The following is a 23,831-nucleotide window of genomic DNA, read 5'->3' as shown; positions in this document are numbered from 1 at the left end:
GGCAAAACACCCAAACACATCAAATAAATAGGTAGATAGATGAATAAATAAAATATAAATAAAACAAAAAAAAGAAAAAAGAGGCTTCAGGGGGAAGTGATATAATTCTATTTTAATTACAAGCATATTTTGTAAAAAGTCACAAAACTACATTTACTGAAATATTAAAATTCTCTTTTAAAAATTGTGAAAGGACTGTGCAGTACAGAGCTATAACCAAGAAACCTTCCACAATTTTTTTTATGACAGGTAATTACATAATCTGCAATAAAGCATTTAATTATACTCTATGAGGCTAGTAGTCAGCAGGCTTTTTCCTGAAAATAATAATTCAAAAACAATTTTAATGTTTATTCCTAAAAGGCAGTACTTACCTTATAAACATAAAGATACTCTCTGAGGAAGGCCCCTTGCTGAGCAGCAGACTGTTTGCTTTCATTGATTAAAATGTGCCTGAAAGCAGACACGGCATTGTCCAGCTGCCTCAGAGTATAGGACTGGCGCCCAATGGTGAAGTTGATATGATCCTCTGCCAGAGACCAGCCTTTTCCTTTGTAAACTTGCATGGCTTGACAATAGCAGCGCAAAGCATGCTTTTTCTGAATGAAAATAAATGAGACATGTATTGCAATTTAAATTTGTCTTGAACTAGAAAAAATAAACACAAACACATGCAGAGGCATGCACAAGTATAAACAGGTCACTGGCTCACCCACTAAAAGAGAATGTGATAAAGAAAATGAAGCTAACAATTAGGATGATCTCCTCACCATTACACAATTCTGTGCAGAAATATAGGTTAGATTTCCTCAGCCAGATAGTGTGAGGTGTTTCCGTCTGTTCTTAAACCCACCCCTTATTTCTCTGAAATTAACTTGAGGAAAATGTTCACTGCTCAATTTAGCTTTATTTCAAATTCTTTCTGTGCACAGTTAAGGTATAATACTTAGTCGTCAGTGTCAACCTTTCATGGAACCACACCTCTGGGAGTGTCTATGAATGTTTCCAGAAAGCTTTAACTGAGAAGGGAAAACCCTAAATATAAGGGTACCATCTCACAGGGCTTGGGTCCTATACTGAATAAAAAAAGAAAGGGCCAGTGAGATTGACTGCTCAAGCAATAGAGGCACTTGCATGCAGGCCTAATGGGCTGAGTTCAATCCACAAACCCCACAAAGTGACAGGAGCAAATGGACTCTGACTCCAAAGAATTCTCTTCTGACCTCCAAAGGCATATACTACCTTGTAACCTCTTCTCCTCACTCCTTCCTTCCCCCCTTCCCTCTCTCCCTCCCTTCCTCTTTCTCTCACACATACACAATTAAAATTAAAAACCAAAATCAAGTCACAGAAGAGTAACCAAAATCAGGCTTTTTATATACCCAGATTTAAGCCTGTATCTACATCCAAATCTCATGTCTTTACCAAAAATTATCAAAAACTAGAATTTCTTTCAACTTTTAGGATTAAATATAAAAGGCTAGCAAAGGGGTGGGGGGCAAGAGTTGTCAGAAGGTAAAGGCTTGCCACCAAACCTGACAGCCAAAGTTTGAACCCAGAGGGCTCACACTGTAGAAGGATGAGAACTTTGCTAGTTGTCTGACTCCACACATAGGCATACTCAAAAAAATAAATAAATAAACACACAAAAATGTGACAAGAATCTCAGCACTCAGGAGGCAGAGGCAGGCAGATCTCTGAGTTTGAGGCCAGCCAGGGCTACATTGTATGAACTTGTCTCAAAAAACAACAAAATTCACAAGAATACACCTTAAAAATAAAAACAATCTTTTAAAAAAGATTGGTTTATAACTTTTCATTATGCACGTACATGTGGGTTTCTGTTCACAGGTGAGTGCAGACACCCTGGTATTCCAGGAAAGGGTAACAGATCCTTTACAGCTGGAGCTACAGGCAACTGTGAATTATTCAGTGTGGGTGCTGGGATTCCACTCAGGTTCTCTGGAGGAGCAGCAAAAGCTCCTAACTGCTGACCATCTTTCTAGCTGCAACACCTTTTAAAGGAAATAGGCTTACCTGCCCTGCTTTACTAAACCGATGGCCCGCCAGGATCATGTGAAAAGCATATTTTCTAACCATGGGACTCTTCATGTTTATGAAGCAATGCGCAGCCTGCTCCAAAAGAAGTGCACTTCGGAGATCAGAATCCTGTGAATGTGCAAACAAAAGAATGGTTAGCAACTCCAAAGTGAAAGCTTCTGTTTCCTAGTACACAACACAGTCAATGTGCAGCTTGGCATAGAAGACGGCAGAGATAAAAGGGCCAATCAATCTCAACTCTTTTTCCAAGCAGCACACATTTTGTTTAAAGACTTCCAAAAAACGACATTTTGTTCTTGTTCCTTTTAATAAATATTGGCCAATTATGATGCATACTGTATAATAACTTCAATCCCTTCTGAGCAGTTAAACTGGGAACTGAATACAGGTATTCTAATTAAAGATAAACTAAAAACCACAAAACACAGAAAAACAATTCTATCAATCTAGTTTGTCCTGGATATTACATGGTGACTAACAGCATATTTAATGTATGCCTTTCCCCAAAGAATATAGACTAAATTATGTGTAGATTATTATGTAAGCTAATTTATGACTTTATCCTCTTTAAAGAACATTTATGTAAAGGAATCCTCAATTTTTACTGTAATATTGAAGGGCTATGCCTGCTTTTCATTAACAAGTTCAGAAGGCTACCCCTGCAGCGAGGAGTTCTTCACAGGCTTTGTAAGTCAGGAACAGGACAACTACAAGCAGTTTCCATCTGCCTGACCCTGACTGCCCAGGACCAACTCATCCTCGCCGCATCCCCTCATGGTAAGCCATCACTTCAGAGATCAGGGAGAAAGTGATGAAGGTTGCTGATTAAGAATCAACATTTCCCCAATACTTTCTCTAGGTCCTCAGCCTCAAGCTGAACTTACCAAGCCCTTCCATGTGTTCTGCTGCCATTATTTTGCCCAGGGAAAAGTTGAAAACAGAAAACATTGACTTTTAAATGCAATTGTTTCAACAAATCAGTTACATCCAACAGACCACTATCATAAACTAACTTTGCAGCAGTCTTTTAGAGAAGCAGATCTGAGGAGACCATGCAGAACACACACAGCAGACAGCAGCTATTATTACTTTAAGCCAAAATTAAATGTTCAAATGTCTGCTCTAAGAATTCACATTGAAAAGTGGTAGGAAGAAATATCAGGAATATATAATTAACAAATGTTTCTAATGAGGATGCGAATCAATTAGTTAGATAATCTTAGGGGCTTACATTTTTAGATTTCAGGAAAAGCTTTTCTAACCAAAAATTATTAAAATACAAATATAGATGCGTGTGTGTGTGTGTGTGTGTGTGTGTGTGTGTGTGTGTGTGTGTGTGTGTTGTATGTAAGTGCCAGTCACAGAGGCCAGAGGCATACGTCCATTCATATATATATAATGTAACTGTACAAAAAAGCAAGCATCTTTGGTGTCCCATTTGTACAGGACTGTTTCCAATTTGTTGCTGTTTTCTGTTTCTCTTTCTGTGGGTGCCTATGTGCTGAACATGCATGTATGAAAAAAACAAACACAAACATTTTATATACAAGTGGCAGTATATACAATGTTTTGCTTTTTCTCCAAGCCATTTATATCTTTCATTTTTTCTAAATAAGTATTATAATCTAATATGTAAAAATATCCTAACTTATAGTCACCAATTAATCAAACATTGGTTTGGGTTTTTTTTTTTGCTACTATCAAAAAAAGATTTAGTAAGTATAATTTCTGTGTGTGCATGTGCACATGTATATGAGCATGTGTGTATGTGCATGAATTGCTGGGAACTGAACCTAGGCAAGTGTTCTACCATTGAGCTTCAATTCCTGCTTTTACTTCTTGAGACAAGATCTCACTGAGTAGCTTAAGGCTGATCTAGAACTCTGGATGGCCCCAGTTGGTCTCAAACCCACAGCCCTCCTGCCTCTTGTCATAAAAAATAATTACGAAATTCTTAGTAATTAAATACTTTTATTACACAAATTATTGGAATTAGAAATAAGAAATTATTGAAAATTTTGCATGTACCTCAAAGTCTAATCATTGCAGACAAATCACTGCCAAAACCATACTATAAATAAATACCTCATCAATGGACGCTAAGAATTCAGGTTTTTGGAGACAGAGAGATGGCTCAACAGTTAACAGTGTGTAGTGCTCTCACAAGAACCCTAAGTACAGTTCCCAACACCTATGTCAGGAAGTTCACAACCACATCTAACTCAAGCTCCAAGAGATCCAAAACTTCTGGCCTCTGGGCATGCACGTACACACTTTTGTTCACATACTTACTCATTCAACTGCAAAACTTTGTATAGGTACCAATCCTGGATATCCTACACAAAGAATGTTCTCTAGAAATCTGTAATCGTTTTTAAGTGACTCAATGTATGGTCCAGTTAAGAACTCACATAATAAACTTCGAATTCTCAAATTTAACACCATAAGACTAACTAATTCAAGAGGGATCTTAAGTTCATATCATGAATTAAGCTAAAACAAAATTAGACACAGACTACTGGCTTCAAACATACTATGACTTTCAAGTCTTTACTATCAAGTTAGTATTTGCAGGTTAAAAAAAAAAAAATTGCCACCAATACTTGACAACCAGAGTTTTTCCCAAAAAACTCATTTAAAGGTAGAAAGAATGATTCTACTAACTTGTCCTACGACTTCCTTATAAATGTCATGGCATGTGTACCAAACACACACAAAAATAGCAGAATAAAATATTCAATTAAAAATCAAGTTACTGCTAAGAAATATATATGGGGGGGGGCACGACTGGAAATGTAGTTTAGTAGGACAGCACTTGCCTGGCATTTGTGAGGTCCTGATTTCAATGCCAAACATTGGAGGGGAGGAGGAAAAAAAGAAGAGGGAGGAGAAAAGCCTAACAGATCACTGCAAATTCGTAATTCTAGGAAAATATTACTAGAACATGCTCCTTCCTGTGCCCTAAAGCAATAAATGACAAATCATCCATTTTGAGAAAGTTAAAAATAAATAACAAGGTTAAATATAATAAGAATGTGCATATATGTGGGTAAAAAGACAAACACTTTAAGCAAGGTTTAAAAAAACAAAAACAAAGAAACAATACACTAACTCTTTGTATACTCACTAATATCCCTAGGTTGGAAAATATAGCACAGCATTCAAATTTAAGATCAGATTAGCTACTAAAATACACTGAATACAGAGCCTGGATCCAACACTAGCAAACAGCTCGTGTCTAACAGTGTGGTGGTTTTAAATAAGAACAACCATCACAGATTCATATGTTTGAGGCACTTTCGAGAAGGATTAGGAGAGTTAGGAGATGCAACAGTGTTGGGAGGTTTGGGCTGGGGGTGGGCTTGGAGGTTTCAAAAAGCTTGCAGGAGGCACAGAATTTCTATCTCTTTCTACCTAAAGATCAGGATGTAGCTCTCAGTTATTGCTCCAGCCCCTGCCTGCATGTCACCATTCTCCCTGCCATGATAATAGACCAACTGAACCTCTGAAACTGTAAGCAAACCCCAAATAAATGCTTTCCTTTATAAGAGTTGCTTTGGTCATAATGTCTCTTTACAGCCATAGAACAGTAACTAAGACACACCATTTCATGCTTGTTGGTCAGTGTATTATATATACCAGTTACTAAACACTTTAAATATCACACATGACATTAATACATCTCGGAGAAATCTTTTTAAAGGCATTTATTCAGCTTAACCAACATTTGTAGATTACCATGTACAAACCTCAGTGGTAGGTATCAGGGATAAAAATGTAAAAGATGGGCCGGCGAGATGGCTCAGTAGTTAAAAGCATGGAAGGGAACTGTTTTTTCAAAGGACCTGAGTTTGATTCCCAGCACCCATATCAGGCAGCTGAGCTGCCTGTACCATCTCCAGAGATCTAAAACCTCCTTCTGGCTTCTGTGAGGGCACTGAACTCACATGAAAATTATTACACAGACACACAGACACACACACACACACACACACACACACACACACACACACACACACACACACACACAAACACGCTTAAAAAGAAAAATCTTTTAAAAAAAGTAAAAGCCAAGAGGGTGTGGTGACATGCCTCTGTAATCTCAGCATTCAGAAGGCTGAAGCAAGAGGATGAGTTCAAGGATAGCATGAGCTATAGAGTGAGATAGCTCAGATCAGCCTGGAATACACACAACTGGCTCAAGAAAAGTACTAGGCTGGCCTCATGTAGGTAACAAATTAAACATAATTTGTAGTATAATATGATGCCAATCTTTATAGCAGTATATGAGACAGTAGAAAGGAAACATTTAGAGCAAGGTGGGGAACTAAAACGGCTCATCTGAAGGACATGACCAGCAAATTATTGAAGCCACAAGCAATGAGCCAAAGTAGAAAGAGTAGTGATGTAAACCATGAAGGCAGTAGAGAGCCAAGTGAAATGGCTCAGCAGGTAAAGACACTTGTCACAAGCCTGGCCACCTAAGTTGGATCTGTCAAACTCACTCATAAACATAAAATAAATTTAAAAACATAATGTTCAATAAAAAAGATACTGGCTGAGTATGGTATTCATGACTAAAATCCCAGTACTTAGAAAGCGGAGGCAGGGAAATTGTTAGGAATTTAAAGGCATCATGGACTATAAAAACTGTCTCAAGCTCCCCCCACCACAAAACAAAACAAAACACCTTAAATGAAGTTAACAAATAACTAGTGGTGTCTTAATTCTGAAAAAGAGAGCTCCTCCTTATTTTATGTTTTGTACAGCACCTCTTTACACACTAATGAAATCAAACACTACAAGTCCAGTACCTCACTTGTCAACCGTATTAGAAGGGCTGCAGCCTCTGAGTATTTGCTTTGACTTTTTAAAATTTCGGCACTAAGCAACACACATCTTTCAGCCAACACCATATTCCTAAACAAAAACAGACAAGGAAAAATAATCAGCATCACAGTAATTCTTTAGCACAACCAAATTACCATGCATTCAAAGAATCCACTAGATGACTTTGAGTAAGAAGTTTGTCCTGGCGTTGCTTGCAGAGCTTCACAGCTAAACCTGTGCCCTTTCCATCTTTCTAGCCATTTTTGGATATTTGTCAAAGTCCTAGCATGCTTGCTCTGAACTCCACAGTCTCACTTTCTCTAAGAAATAAACCCCACATCCACACAGCTGCTTGTCAATCATCACAGTTGAAGCTGCCTGCTCTCTTGGGGACCCTAACTCAAAAGGCAAGGCTATCTCTTCCTCGTCTCCTTCCAGTACTTCCCAGTCTGCCTCCCCTGCTGTTGTTCTCAAATTCTAATAAAAAGATTAATGTTTAAGAAAACAAGCCTGTCATTTTCTACCTAATAAAAAGACTTAAAAAAAAAAAAAAAAGAAAGAAAGCAATCCTCAATCTTTATTCCCTTTAGAGATGCTGGGAGTCAAACTGGGAGCTTGGCAAATGATACGCTATAGCCCCAGCCCAGCACATTTTCTCATCTCTCAATTCTAAAGTAAGAGCACAATACAACGCTGAACACAGTAGGGAACACCTATAATCCTTGCACTTGGGAGGCTGAGGCAGGAGAATGCTGGTGATTATCTGGTACTATAAGGCTTTGTCTCAAAGAAGAGAATAAACATACGTACAAAGATGCATTTTCCTTTTGGTAGAAATGGTCTACAGCACTAACTCGTAAGGCTTATTGTACAGTACTATCAGCATTCTTCTAGCTCAGCACCCCTTATAGTTCATATATAACCTGTACCAATTATACAGATTATACATTTAAAGGTATGCTCTCCAAACATAAAGTGAAAACAAGTCATATGTAGCATTTTGTTTGTCAGTATCATTTGTATTGTAGCAAAGGAAATGTTTAAAAACAAAAACAACTGCAATAAAGTAATTTTTGTACACAAGAAAGGGGGGGGTCGGAGTGAGATAATACAGTGGGTAAAGGTGCTTGCAACCAAGTCTGATGACTTCAGTTTCTTCTAGTGGCCCACATGTGGAGGAGAGAACTTGTCCTTGGCCTCCATATGCATGCCATGGCATGCCCATACCCAAACACTCAGAGACACATAAAATAAATAAAAATGTGTGTGGGGGGGTAATTATTTACATAAAGTACTGTAGACTAGACATGATATCACATGTCTAGTCTTTTAATCCCAGAATGTGGAAGACAGAGGTAGGTGATCTCTGTGAATAGGAGACCAGCTTGGTCTACATGTTGAGTTCCAGTCTAGCCTGGGCTATACAGTGAGACGTGTCTTTTAAAAGAAAAAGTAATAGCAGGTCCCATAGCTTACGCATGTGGTCCTAGCACTCCAGAAATGGAAACAGAGGATAAGGAATTTAAGATCACCCTTGGCTACATAGCAAGTTCAAGCCAGCCTAGAAAAATAAGACCCATATCCCACAAAACAAACAAATGCTCTGATGGTCTATCAGACTTTCCACAAACTACATTTTCAAACAGGTATTCCTAAATACCTAAGTCTGCCTTAATGAACACAAAATATAAACTCCTAATGTTCACTACTCATATAAGACTCAGTTCTTCGATTTTATGAATTGCTAAATTTTTAAATTACATTTTATTTGCATATATTTTATATTTATTTGTGTGTATGTGCATGTGGGGGCACAAATACACTTGTCATTACAGCATTCACATGGAAATCAGGACAACTTTCAGGAGTCAATTCTCTCCTGTCATGTGGGTCCTGGGGATAAACTGAAGTTGTCAGGCTTGGCAACAACCATCTTTACCCACTGGTATCTTGCCAGCCCTATTAATGCTGTTCCACTGTAAGCACTACCATTACTATTACCTCTACATGAACAACAGAGGGCTCAAAATGATCTCTCTATCTCTGCCTTCCGGTGCATCTATTCTACAACAGAAACATCAGACATGTAATTCAACAGGTCAAGTTCTGGGTTCAATCCAGCACCATTAAAAAGAAGTCTGATTAATTTACTAAAAAACAGCTTTTATAATGATGAATGTCTACTCAAATAAGCAGTAATTTTCATTTACTACTACATAAACCTTAATTCCAGCTTAGAAAGAAAAAAATGACAGCTAAAGCTTCTAATATCAATTTATCCCTAACCCTTTCTATATATCCCCCAATGCTTTCCAAATACACAAACTGACCTTTACAGGAAAAATTACTGAAATTTATTACTATAACTCATAATTCTAGAAATGTCCCCATGGCTACAAAACCTAGCCACCCTGTGTGAACATCTACTTATCAAATAACCTAGCAGCCTCCTTCTGGTGACTTCTGGCCCAGTTCAGTTTCTTTATAAGAATTCTAATAGTACTCACTACTTCTCATTTTTCCTGAGTCTATATTTTTTGACTCCTCATGTTTCTGCCTAACTAACAAGGGAAGTTCAAAATGCCTAATTTCCATCTTAACAGTAGGTAAAATCAAAAATGTCCCACGACAAAAATTATCTCCAATGTAGTAGACAGCCTTATTGCTACAAATGTCACGTTATCATCCACAAATGCAATGCAGCTATGAACTGAAAAGAGAATAAGCACTATTTTCACTTCAACTAGTCTCTGACTAAATTAACTTTATTTGAGATTCTAAGGCATGAAAAACTACTACTTATAAAATACAAACTCTGTCCCAAAATAGGCAAAAGATAAATATTATGGTCACCTACTTGCAGATATCTCTGTAGGTCTGAATTGCTGTGTCCATGTAATGGGCAGGGTATGGCCTAGGAGCTCCTGGCTGAAGAAAGGCTGATACTGCTGCCATTTCCTAAAGGGGGAAAAAAAAAAAACCCAAACAGTATTTCAGGAGAAACATTCTCATATTTAACACTCGGTAAACTTAAATACTGAAGGTCTCAGAGTATATATGCATACATTTCAGTTTAATGCAGACTTAAAACACATAACTATTTGTTTTGACTTAAAATTTTGATCTTACATGGGGAAGGGCCTAGGCCTGGCCCAGGATGATGTGGTAGACTTTGGGGAGCCCCTTTTGAGGGCCTTACCCTGCCTGGGGAGTAGAGGGGGAATGGCTAGAGGCAGGTGGGATGTTGGGGGGGGAGGGGAGGGAGAGGGAGAAGGGATTGACATCTGAAGCAAGCTTGTTCCTAATTTGAACTAATAAAATAAAATTTTTTTTGGTCTTTGCAGGTTGTGATGGCCATACATTTTTAATCCCAGCCTTTGGGAGACAAAGGCAAGCTGATCTCTATTTAAAGTTTGAGGCTAGCCTGGTCTAGGCTAGGCAGATTAAACAGAGACCCTGTCTTTAAAAAAAGCTGGAGGAGGAGAAGACGATGACAATGACAGAGATATACATGATTTAAAGGTATATCCTGACATATCCACAACAAAGGTGAATCCTGAAAAATATTTAATCTAGTTAAACAAAGGTAGCAGTTACATGAGAGATGAATTCAGTGATGGAAAATAGGGTGTATTTATTATAACATTACACATTCCTAACTGAAAATATCCATAGTTTATAAAAGCTATAAAAGCTATTGTACAAGTAATAAACCTTAGAGGAGCAGATTTTGAACAATCCTCTTGAAGCCTACTCATCTGAGTAATCAAAGCACAAACAAAACCATGAAGCAGTAACTTGGGAGGTGACCTTGTAGCTTGTTGGGCAGCTTAGCATGGCTGGAGGATACAATATATATAGCAAACACTTCTTCCTGGTGGGATTGAGATGAAAAGGAACTCCTAACTTGAGGGTAAAAGAGGAAGAGAAGCCTGCCTTGAGCCCAGAACTGTAAAAAGGGGAAGGAAGGGAAGGAGACAATCAATTTTAACTTTCTAAAATGCATCAAAGGCTTGGGGAACACTGCCTAGGCCATGCTAGGCCCTAGGCTTGATACCCAACATCACAAAATAAATATCACAAAATAAACAAACAAACAGTACCAACCAAGGCGCCAGCTGCATAAAGCATTGCTTGGTCATTAAGAAAATCCTTCTTTGCAGTGTGATAGCAACTGTAAGCCAAATCATAATGCTGCACCAAGAAGCACAAGTCAGCCATTTTCCTTATTTGAAGCTCAGGTGCTTCTGGAGGATACCTAGAACATAAATATATAATTTATGGCCCATCATACAAAAAAAAGCTGTTCAACTACCCAGAACATGAAAGAATTTTATCTGCTCTGCAAAAATTCTACTGTGAAGGAAGACTGTCAGTTCTCAAAACTATTTGAAGTCCAAGTTAATTAAAATGTTTAACTTATAGCACCAGAAGCTTCTCGACTGTAGACAAGCATTTGCATAAGGAACAAGTTATGAAGTAAATAAATGGTTAACACCAAGTGACTTATTTATGTACAACTTAGAAAAAATGCAAACAGACTCATGTCAGTTTTCATTAAAGCAAGTTTTTGTAAGAAACAAAATTTGCTAAATATAGTCCTTGTCTTAGAACAGCAGCAGGAGGCCAGCACAGTGGCTCACCAATACTTGGGAGCCTGAAGCAGGAGAGCTCCAAGCTGAAGGCCAAATGAGGCAATTCAGCAAGACATTACATTTACAAAAGTATACACCCAAGCATTTCAGATAAAAAGAACTAGTACTGAACACTCAATCTAACTTCATCTTCTTACAAATAAACAGTCCAAAGTAAAATGACATTCTGAGTTATTTTAAGAGTTTTGTTTGTTTTTGCTTATCACCACTTTAGTCATGGGCCGTTGACAGGTTTACATCATCAACCATGAATTCACTCCCAGTGCGGTCAAATCCAACCTAAAAACAATTGGTTACCCCCATAACATTTATGCCACTATCAGACCAGTGGGCACATGTGGCCTAGCAGGTGGGTACTATGACATCCAGCATCTTCTGCTGAGTGAGACCACTGATGATTTTCCCCCGGTAGTCTACATATCACCTTCTAGCACTAGGAAAGCTAACCAAACACCAGGGAAGAAACTGTCCTGATCAGTTCCAGTTTACTTTCTCAGTGTTCTGGAATCAAAGTACGTGGAGTCTTTAGCAATAGGGTCTTAGCTCTGCTGAGCAATTAAAGTAATGGGGAGAGCTTGTGGTGCTTCTGGCTGAAGAGTTTATTTTCCAGTGTCCAATAAGCCAGCCATTGTAGGAGTTGATACCTGTAATCCCAGTGCTTGGAAAAATGAAATAGGATTGTTACAAGTCCCAAGAAAGCCTGAGCTCAGAATAAGACTCCATCTCAAAAAATAAATCGATTTAAAAGTCCAATTAAAGGGCTGGAGAGATAGCTCAACCGTTAAGAACACTGGCTGCTCTTGCAAAGAATGCGGGTTCAATTCCCAGCACCAACATGACCGCTCACAACTGTCTGTAACTCTAGTTCCAGGGTACCTGACACCCTCACACAGACATACCTACAGGCAAACCACCAACACATATAAAAATAATTTCTTTAAAAAGTCCAATTAGAGCTGTTTTTTACATTAGAATTTAATTAGTGTCTTTCTTAGATATCATTAAGTTTTTACCAATATGAAAATAAAAACTAAAGAAACAATCACTGTTTTTGTAGTCAAACACAAAAAAGTTAAATGCAGTAGAATTAAATATAGTGATATTTTACTTACAACAACCCAGATGTATTTTTCAGCTCATTAATGCTCTTTTCTGGAACTTTACTGCCACTAAACCATTTCTTAGTGGCAGAAAACAGAGATCGACTCAAACCTTTCCTTGATATTAGCTAGAAAAAAAAAATTTAACCATATTGACAAGCATAAAGACTTGAAAGTATTTTCTACAAACAAAAAAATTAAACTTTACTAGCAAGTAAATTATTATTTTAATAACACTAATTTAAAAAATGTCTAGGGTCTAAAGAAATGGCTCAGCAAATATGAGTACTTATTTTTCTTGTAGAGGACCTGGCTTCAGCTCTCAACACCAACACAGTGATTCACAACCAACTAGAATTCCAGTTCTGGGGAATCCAACACCCCCACCCCCAACCTCTGCAGGGATTAGGAACACATATGGTACACATACATGTGTGCAGGTGAAACACTCATATCCATAAAATAAAACTAAAAACAGTTTCGGGTTGTGGGGTGCTTTTTTCTTAATATCTAATATATACGCTGTAATGCTGGCTTGTGATTAAGAGCACTTGCTGCTCTTGCTGAGGTTCCGTGCACCCATATGGTGGCTCACAACTACTCATTACTCCAGTTCCAGGGCATCCAATGCCAACCTCTGTAGCTACCAAATACAAAATAGTACACATACATACATGCAGGCAAAACATTCATATGCATAAAATTAGAACTGATAAATAAGTCTTAAAAAATAATTTGTCCAATGAACTGAAGAAAATTCCAAATGAAAATGAATAAGGCTTATCTACCGTTAAAACAGAACTTCATCACTGATACTAACTTCAGTTTTTACAGCTTATTGTAAAACAAAAAACAAAAGTTAAATACAAAACAAAACTTTTAATAAAGTCTTAAACTCACTGACTTAATTTGAAGATTAATAACCCCCAAAAATTAAGTCTTACCTGATCATTTAACTGCCGAATTGTTTTCTCTATATGTGGCAAAAGGCCACGGAATGTAAACTCTTGTATAAACTGTCGAATTCTATCATGATCGGTAAGTGTTAAACAAGCACCATGAATCACTCCAGTACTTGCTTTCTTTGTTTCTTGTACTGAAGCAGACTTTGCATGATCTGAGCCATCGGTACTGTTAAGAGGGTCACCGCATTGGTCTAATTGAAGTGGATGAACTCTGAAGTTATTTGGTAAACCATCTACTGAAAAACAAATCTCTCTTTTATTCTCAGAATGCTACAGAAAACATAACAAAACTACCATACCATTAAAGGAAACAATGACAAACTCCTTCTCTCTGTGTATATCTGAGATGAAATATTGTTAACATTTTTCCATTTTAAATTAAAGGCTTGAACTACAGAGACAGTTCAGGGAAGGCTGCCTGACAACTGAGTTTGATTACTGGAATCCACACATGAACAGAAAGAACAGATACCCTCCAATTTGTTCACTGACCTCCACATACATGGCACTGTGCCTGCATGCAGAAACGCGTGCATAGAGCAAACACAAACACACACACACACACACACACACACACACACACACACACACACACACACACACACGAGCCTTATTTTTAGAGAGCAAGCAAGGTTTTATTGAGAAACAAGAGTAATAGCTCCTGAAGCAGGAAGGGTTCTGCTTAGAAACAGGCTATCTTATATCACAACAGCTGTACATAGTGGCACATGTCTACAACCCCAGTACTTGGAAATATGAGACAAATGGATCTCAAGTTGCAACAGTGAGTTCCAGGCCAGTCTGGGCTACACAGTAAGACAAACAAAACAAAACAAAACAAAACAAAACGAACAAACAAAAAATTGGAGCCAATTGTACCAATACTACAACTTAAAATAAAGGAATACGGTCTTAAAAATTATATGGATTTGGGGGATTATACTGTATGTTACATTTCCTTGGCTTTTTTAAAAGAGAAAGCTGAAAGCATTATTCCCTTTTTAATGTGATATAAATATTTGGATTGACCCAGGCATAACCATTTTTAGAATTTCCATTTATTTGTGTATACATGAAGCCCAAGGAGGCCAACAGAGGGTGTTAGGTTCCCACAGAGCTAGAGGTACAGGCAGTTGTGAGTTGTCTGGCAAGGGTACTGAGATCTAACTAGCTCATGGTCCTCTGGAAGATCAATAACTACTGAGCCCTCTAACTCTTGTAACACCAATTTAAATGTAAACAACAAAAGCCAGAATTCAAAGGACTGAATAAAATCAGAAGAATAATCTGAAGAATAACTTCAGAGCCAGGTGTGTTGGCACATGTCTAACTCCTAGTACCTGGGAAATAGAGCAAATTCTAAGTTCAAGGACAGCGTATGCTACACAGAGAGATACCTTAAATTCCAGCTACTTAGGAAGCTGAGACAAGAAGATCCTAAAGCATAGTCAGTAACTTAGTCAAGACCCTATCTTCAAATTTAAAAAAGGAGGGGTAGGCTAGAGAGATGGCTCGGTAGTTAGCAGCATACACTGTTCTTGCAGAGGGCCAGAGTTCAGTTCCCAGCACCCACATCAGGCAGCTCACAACCACCTGTATATAACTCTAGCTCTGGGTGGATCTCATGCCTATGACCTCCTCTGGCACCAGCATTCAGACACAACCCACACATAAACATACATACACATAATTTAAAATCAATCTTTAAAACAAATTTTAAAGAAAGGAGCTGGGGCTGGAGATATGTCAGATATAGATTATTTAATTAGCATCTGCAAAGCCCTAAACTCAATCACTAGTACTAAAAGGGGTGGAGGGTGGAAGTTTCCCTATCCTTTATCTGTGAAGGCTAGAGAGCTTTAGTAACAATAAATACTTCCAGTCAAAAGAGAACTTAGAGAAAGCATAACAAGACCTTTGACTTCGTTATCTAGTCCATCCAATGAGAGCAAGTTACTATCAGAATTCTTATTGGAGGTCATAATACAGGGGCCATCTTCATATGATTCCTAGCAAAATAAAATACAAAAGTATTAGCAATATAGTTAATCATGTTTAAATATTACCAAATACACTAATGCCTATGATTCTTCTCCTGAATATGGCTTCATTTAGTTGCTGAAGCAATACTCTTCTGGCCCTCTAATTTCAGTATATCATATTGTCATGATGATCCATAATGTTGTATTTTAATCCCTTTTCATACTCAATTAACTATGCTAATACTTCTGCATTCAAATGACCTGTATCTCAAATGTATTTCAATATTCATGCCCAGAGGTATTTATATAGGCACATAAATATACCCATGAATCCTAAAAAATAACAGCAAAGGAAAAGCCTACCAGAGTCAAGACAGAAAAAGAACAACTTCAAAATCTCCCAGGTCATAGACAAAATGCTAAGAGCAGATGCTGAATATATTGAAAGGCTATGAGAAATATCCAACACAGTGTTCCACTCTAGAAAGGCACTGGATTCTCAGTCCATCCCTGAACCCTACACTACTCCATGAGACCAATAAAAATAAGGTATTATTATTCTGAGTGCCAGAACTTAATAGCAACAGACACAGCCAGATAAGAAACTGAAAATAACCCCTCCAGACAGACTTCAGAAAGTAGGTATACTAGCCTGGAATACCAAAACTTGTCTATATTCAACACTGACATGGCTTCCCTGAACTGCACAAGTAATGGAAAGAGCAGCTGCTGTTAGTCCTCAGGCTGTCACGTGGTGACCTTTAATGATTCTCAAGCTCTGGCCTTCTAAGACTAAATTATATATACTCTCTGATACCTCCATCTTCTGTTAAAAGTTCTCAACTGAACAATCAGATTGGCATTTCCTTCTACAACCTTAGACAGCTTACTATGAACTGAAGTTTTTACCACTACCTTTATTTTGAGCATGGTCCTGAAAAAAGAAAAATGACCATAGAAAAAAAAAAGCTGTTTTACATCCAGCTAATTTGGTTCTTTTATGTCTAAAGATCTCCCCTCAACATAATCTGAAAGAAAGGTAGCATTATTTCAATATTAAAATGAGTAAATGGGCTAGAGAAATAGTTCACTGTTTAAGAGCACTTCCTGCTCTTACAGAGAACCCAGGCTCAGTTCCCAACACCCACATCAAGCGGTTCTTAACCACCTGTAGCTACAGTCAGTTCCAGGGTTTTCAATGCCTGCAGACATTCATATTTATACATAAAATCAATACAACAATAAATCTTAAAAATAAATAAGTAAAATATTAGATACTATATCTAGATTAAAAATTCTACACGACAGAAAAATAAAATCTTAACCAAGGTTGCTATTAGATTAATAATTACATAAACTTTAAAAGTGATTTTTAAATATCTCATAAGGAGCAAATAAAGTAGTGTAGTTATGCAAAATATATTTTCCATTTATTTAAAAAAATCCCTTTAAAAATGTCAAAACTTTACTAACCAAATAAACAAAGTTGTCACTGACTCTACCAAGTAGCACACAATGTTACTTAACATTGTAAAAGAAATAAACTTTGCAACTATTCACTTCCACAAATAAACTAACTTAGTTAGAATTCTAAGAAAGTAACAAGGAAAGAAGAAACAACACTTCAAGAATTTAAGAAAGGAAGACCAAAAGACAGGAGCAAAACCCACCCACTTGGAAGTATAAGCTCCACAAAGTGGCCAAAGAACAGCATGGTGGAACTATAGGAAGGCAACCCCAGTCAGGGATGATAAAAGAACAGACTATGAGCCTTCTTAGTTAATATGGGTGTGTGGGGATGTGTGTAGAGGGGGTGTGGGCCTGAGGCAGGGTCTCACTATGTAGACCAGGCTGGCCTTGAACTCCTAAAAATCCACCTGCCTCTGCTGATGGTGCTAAATTTTAGAACCTTTACGAGTTTCAGGCTTGCTGGAGGAAAAATAGCATTTGCAGCAGCTTTTGCTTCCTGTATGTAAATGAAAAGGGATCTCTCTGGTTTCTGACTGCCAGGCCAGCCTCAGACCTCTGCTTCCATACCTTCCCCACCATAGTTGACTTCATTTTATAGGAACTGTAAGGTAAAAGAAACCCTTTCTTCATGGTGTTTATCACAGCAACAGAAAGTAATTGATGCAGTATACAATTCCACTTTTCAAAAACATAACACCTAATGCTATTATATACCTGAATGTGCTATACTTGATTAAAAACCAGCTTTTGCATCACTTTATTTAAGAGCTCACAACTGAGAAACCAAAACTAGTCATACCAATGTTTGTATTAGTTAGCCACTAAGCAAGGAAGGTACCTTTGGGAGCAGGCTCATACGTTAATGTGCCTTCAAAGTACCCTTTCCTTTATTTTCAGCTAAAACTTCATGGTGAAAATAAAGCATGGCCAGGCATTTCTGTCTGTCACTTTAAGCTTTTACATATGTGCTTCTAAGACTGAGCTGAGCATGCCCAACATTGCATCTATCTGTTCTTTAAATTATGACCATAAACGAGCATAAGAGGAACACAACAGAAAAAGCTTAGGAATGGGCCCTGAATGAAATCCTCATGGTTCCTTTGACTCCCCTGTTTGCCTTGCCTGCTGCATGTAAGACATCTTTCTCCCCTCTTGTATGTTTTGGCTTTGCAAACCCACAATGCTCAGTTACAAAACTAATAAATAAAAACTTCAAGACCCATGGTAGTGCATGTCAAAAATGTCAACACTTTTGTGAAGCTGAGGCAGGATGATTAAGAAATCAGGACAGACAGCCTGGGTGACATAACAAGTTCACAGCCTGACTGTACTACATGTCAAAGAAAAAGAAAACAAAAAGCTAACCAGGCTTAGTGGCACAACCTTAATCCTAGCACTCTACATACAGGCAGAGATAGGTGGATCTCTGGGAGTTTGGGGTCAGTCCCTACATAACAAGTTCCAAGCCAGTCAGGTAAACATAGTAAGACCCTGTCTCCACCCACCCCTCAAAAAGTAAAAGTCTACAATCATATCTTTATGACATAAGTTAAAATACAACTTTGTGGTTTGGTTGTTTTTCAGATGTACCTGGTTTTGAATACTATTTTTCTGGAGATACTGACTCCAAGGATCTGGTATCTGTTCATCTGAGGTTCGATTGGGTGCTCGAGAATTAATTTTAAGCAAATAGCAACCCTGAGTTCCGTATTTCTGTTTCATTTCTTCATAAATTGATTCAGCTCTAAAGAAGAGAAAAAATTTTGTAATAACCTTAGACAGAATTTAGCAGACCTTAGACAACAGCTCTTAATGTTTTTCGTTTAAATGTATGTAATCCTGCATAGATTTGAAGTGCACTACCTACATGCAAGAGCTCAAGGAAGCTAGAAGAGGGTGTCAGATCCCCTGGGGCCAAATTACAGGCAGTTTCAAGCTGTCATGTGAGTGCTGGGACCTGGACATAGGTCATCTGCAAGAGTGGCAAGTGCTCTTAATCCTGAGCATCATTCCAGCCCCAACAACAGACATTTCAAATAATCCAAGAATAATACCCCAAAAGGCAAAACAGAAAATTAGAGATTATAAAAATTTAAACAAAATCTCATGACCCTAATCAAAACTTTTCTTCACAATAGCCATATCTGTTGTAAGAGCAATTCTGATGGCCAAACTTGTCTGAGGGAACTACAGAAAGAAAAACTATTTTCTTTCCAACACAGATCTGGGAGCCTCCATATTAGCTACCATGAAGACTGCCCGTTTTCAGAGCTACTTCAAACATAGAGATTAGCAGATTTTTGTCAACTGTTCGAACTCATCCTCAGAAAGCATAATGTGAGAGTATCTTTTAAAACCATTTATTAATAAGTGAAAATTGTAATACCAAAAGAACTGTATAGGATATGGAAGAAAAGGAAAGAATTATAGCAAAGCAGATGAAGCCCTTACTGTACAGACTACCTCTTGTTCTTATAAAACTTACAGAAGCTGAGCCTTGAGCTACTTCTCAGACTAATAAATAAATAAAAATCAAAACTTTTCCATATTTATTTATTTATTATGTGTACAGTGTGTTCTGTCTGCATGTATGCCTGCAGACCAGAGGAGGGCACCAGATCTCATTACAGATGGCTGTGAGCCACCATGTGGTTGCTGGGAATTGAACTCAGGACTTTTGGAAGAACAAGCAGTGCTCTTAACCACTGAGCCATCTCTCCAGCCCCCACCTTTCCATATTTTGAAAAGAACTTGTCATCTTTAACTATATGCAAAGTTCAAGGCCAGCTTAGGCTACACATAATATGTTTAAAAAGAAAATAAAGAAAAACTACTAAACATGCTAACTGTTGGTAGAGAAAAATAAATTGAAATGTGACAACTTAAGAAAATAGTACAACTGTGTAGTCACATTAGGTTCAGTCTGCTCGTTTATAATTTATTTCTTTCACGGGTGAATATTGAACGCAGGGTCTAGAAAAAGAAAGAAAGGAAGGAAGGAAGGAAGGAAGGAAGGAAGGAAGGAAGGAAGGAAGGCACCTGCCACCAACAACCTAAGTTCAATTCCTAGGCCCCTGTGGTGGAAGAAGAGAACCAACCCCCTAAAAGATGTCTTCGTGCAAGTGCACACAGACACACACAATAAAAAGTGATTCTCTTTTTCTTTATTCTTTTTTTTTTTTTTTTTTTTTTTTGGTTTTTCAAGACAGGGTTTCTCTGTGTAGCACTCGCTCTGGAGACCAGGCTGGCCTTGAACTCACAGAGATCCGCCTGCCTCTGCCTCCCGAGTGCTGGGATTAAAGGCATGTGCCACCAACGCCCAGCTTTTTTTTTTTTTTCTGATTCTCCTTTTTTTATAAAATAAAACAATTAAAATTTAAAAGGTGATGCTTACCTCTGCTCATCTCCTGACGTTACATCATGCAAAAGCACATAATATTTAAGTGTATTTGGGATAAACCATTTAGGGTAGGAATAATCACTGTTGTGCTGAATTCGATGCTGTTCTTGTGACAACTTTGAAAACTGTTCCATAGGTTCAGCTTCACCAGACGATGCCACCAACATACCTTGTAACCATATGTCAGGGAAATTATCACATTTCTCAATGAAAAACACTGCCTTATTACTATAAATTTTAGGAGAAATTTTTCTAGCCAGGCTTCATAGCACAGGCCTGTAATCCCAGCTACTCAGGAGGCTAAGGCAAGAGGGTTGCAAGTTAGACTGTTTCTGCACTATAGTGTGACTCCAAGGCCTACTTGAGCATCTAAGGGAGACCTTATACTCTGGCTTCCACGTGCACAAGCATACACATTTGCATACCCAGATGAGCACACACCACATGCACACCGCATTCAACTACCCACATCAGAAATCTAAAATAATTTTGAACATGGTATCACTACCGATAAAAGATAAAAAAAAAAAAAAAAGAAAAGAAAAATCTCCATTCTCTATAGCTTCTCAAGTATTTTGTCTTTGTTTCTCCTATTAACAACTTCCTGGCTTTCAGATGACTTAAAGGATACATGCTAAATAATGGTTCAGAAACTCATGATCTGATGCTGGCATGGACTGCAGAAATGTCTCTCTGTAAGACTCAAACCATGGAGTAGTAGCTAAAATTAACAAAATGCAAAATGGTTAGAATTCAGCAGAATCAGCTTATAAAAGATAATTTCTAGTAGTGAACAAGTATTATTACCTGTACTTTAAGATACATGATATTATAGCAAACAACACAATTTATCTTATTTGTGGGTGCAGCATTTTATATAAATATATCAAGTCATTCACATATTTAAAGGTATATATAAATAGCATATACAGCATGCATATTTTAAGCTATTCATGCAAATTCATTTACATAGCAGAATGAAGCTGTCACTCCTGAGCCTGTGCAGCAGTCCCGAACCATGGATCACAGTGACCAGAAGTAAGCTTTAGGTCCCAACCCAGTCAGCTCATAGTCATAAGCTGACCCTGCTCATAAGAGATCACACTGTACATCACAGGCTCTCCACCAAGATGATAGTACCCTCAGGAGAAACTGGACAGTATTAGAAGGTAGTTTTGGTTGTCACAACAGAGAAGGAGATGTGACTACTGGTGCTTAGGCAAAGAGGTCAGAAAATCAGACATCTTGAACAGAGCAAAACATTTGCACAGAGCAAAGCAGCTCCTCACACATAAAGAATCACGGGGCTCAAACTGTCAAGTTGGGTGTGGCTGACAAATGCTACAGCTTGATGACTATATGAGTATGTCTATAACAAAGCCTTTTAAAATTTTACATATTATTATTACTGTGTGTATGTGTGTGTTGCATGACATGTGTATGTTGTATGCAACAAGCACCTTTACCCACTGTGCCATCTAACTGACTCAACAAAGCCATTCTAAAGAGAATTTGAAAGGATAATTACTTTACAATCAAGTTAACTCTTTAGCAATTCATATTACATCTTTCTAAAAAAAATTTAAACATACTTAGTTGGGTAAGTTGGTTCATGCCTCTAATACCAGCACTCAAGAGACTGAGGCAGGAGAATTACAAATCTGACATCAGCCCCAACTGACAAAGTAAGATCAGGTCTCAGTTTCATGAAAAAGAAGGTAGTTTCATGAAAAAGAGAGAACGAGCAAAGGACAAAAGAAAAGTTCTAGATAAAGCTAATTAGGCAGGCATAATGACATATGCCTGTGATCCTAACACCTGCAAGGTGGAGGCTGGAGGACCAGACATAAATGACTACAAAGGTAAAAGAAAAAAAACACTATAGTGTTGAGCAAATACCATATCTCATCTGGTGCCAAATAAGCTTTTTGTTATTTAGTTTTGGGTTGGGGGGGAGTTTGGTTTTTGTTTTGGGTTTTGTTTTGTTTTTGTTTGTTTGTTTGTTCTGAGATACAATCTCACTATGTAGCCCTGCCTGGCCTTTAATTACCAGTGTAGATCTGTGCTAGCAAAAACAAAAAAATTTTTACTATGGCCAGGTGTGGTAGCACACACCTCTAATCCCAGCACTGGGGAGACAGAAGCAGGTAAATCTCTGTGAGCTCAAGGCCAGCTTGGTCTACCTAACAAGTTACAGGACAGCCAGGACTGTTACAAAGAGAGACCTATCTCCAAAAAAATAAATAAATAAATAATAAACATACATAAAAAAATCCAAACAAACAAAAAATTACAACAAATGTCCTACAAGAAATGTTCAAGTGCAGCCAGGCAGTGGCAGTGCACACCTTTAATCCCAGCACTCAGGACGCAGAGGCAGAGGCAGGCAGATCTCTGAATCTCTAGTTTGAGAACAGCCTGCTCAACAGAAGAGTTCCAGGATAGCCAGGGCTACACAGAGAAACCCGATCTCAGAATTAAAAAATAAAAAAAGAAGCTCATGTCTGTAATATGGTTAGGAGGACATTATTAAGACAATTCCCAGCAATACTATAATCTTCATAGAAATGAAGAATGAATAACACAACTATATGTATTTGTCCCAATAGGAAACTGATTTTTCTCACCAACCAGAACACATTCTTCTGTCCAAATCTCCAGCTAAAATGTTTATTGATTTATTATCAATACCAAGCAAAGAGCTATCAAAAATTTTGATTAAGTAACAAAGTATCTCACAGAAAATGGCTCATTTCACAAAAATGACTATATATCTATACCAATTTTGATCATGTTTACCTTTGTTGCTTTACTGTTGCTGAAAAATTAACAAAATAAACAACAACAAAAAGAAAATGAAACCGTAGTCATATGAGCAAGTTTCTGTTTGGTAGCAGATCTTCCAAACAGCCATACCATACTGTATTATCTGCATTAACAAATTATAGCTGAATGTGATGGCAAATACCTGTACTCCTGGCAACTAGGAGGTAAAGACGGGAAGATCAGGAATTTGAGGACATCCTAGGCTATATAACTAGCCTAGGATATATCAAAGACAAAAATAAAGAAAAAAAAAAGGGGTGGCTAGAGACCCTTATGTCATCAGGACTAAACTATGACCCATTGATTAAGTGGTATACTATATAAACTATGTAAGGTCAATCCATTAAATGGTATACTATTCAACCTAAAGGAAAGAGGAACTCCATAAGACTGTGAAGTAAAATCTTCAACAGCCAAGGCTAGGCATGGTGGCTCATACCTGTAACTCTAGCACTTGTTAGTCAGAGGCAGCAAGAGGATAGCTATACTTCAATGCCAACCAAGGCTATGAAGCCAGACTGTGTCTCAAAAAACAATAAAAT

The 23,831-nt window shown here is 37.8% G+C and overlaps 1 protein-coding gene across 5 annotated transcripts in view; it reads right to left on the bottom strand.

Moving 5' to 3' along the window:
- Positions 1–23,831, bottom strand: part of Trappc8 (trafficking protein particle complex 8) — an 80,404-nt gene that overhangs the window by 31,663 nt on the left and 24,910 nt on the right. For 2 of the 5 annotated variants that reach the window (XM_027400541.2, XM_027400543.2), the window contains 11 exons: positions 21,095–21,184; positions 20,458–20,632; positions 18,654–18,807; positions 15,527–15,620; positions 13,591–13,847; positions 12,659–12,774; positions 10,999–11,149; positions 9,749–9,849; positions 6,876–6,981; positions 2,038–2,169; positions 375–599 (listed from right to left, as the gene is read on the bottom strand). In XM_027400541.2, the coding sequence (XP_027256342.1) occupies positions 375–599; positions 2,038–2,169; positions 6,876–6,981; positions 9,749–9,849; positions 10,999–11,149; positions 12,659–12,774; positions 13,591–13,847; positions 15,527–15,620; positions 18,654–18,807; positions 20,458–20,632; positions 21,095–21,184 (1,601 nt within the window). The remainder of the gene's footprint in view (positions 1–374; positions 600–2,037; positions 2,170–6,875; positions 6,982–9,748; positions 9,850–10,998; positions 11,150–12,658; positions 12,775–13,590; positions 13,848–15,526; positions 15,621–18,653; positions 18,808–20,457; positions 20,633–21,094; positions 21,185–23,831) is intronic. The other 3 variants (XM_027400542.2, XM_027400544.2, XM_035440265.1) reach the window with 2 other exon arrangements.

Source organism: Cricetulus griseus, chromosome 2 (assembly GCF_003668045.3).
Source record: "Cricetulus griseus strain 17A/GY chromosome 2, alternate assembly CriGri-PICRH-1.0, whole genome shotgun sequence".
Taxonomy (NCBI): domain Eukaryota; kingdom Metazoa; phylum Chordata; class Mammalia; order Rodentia; family Cricetidae; genus Cricetulus; species Cricetulus griseus.
This window is presented reverse-complemented; position numbering and strand designations above follow the sequence as displayed.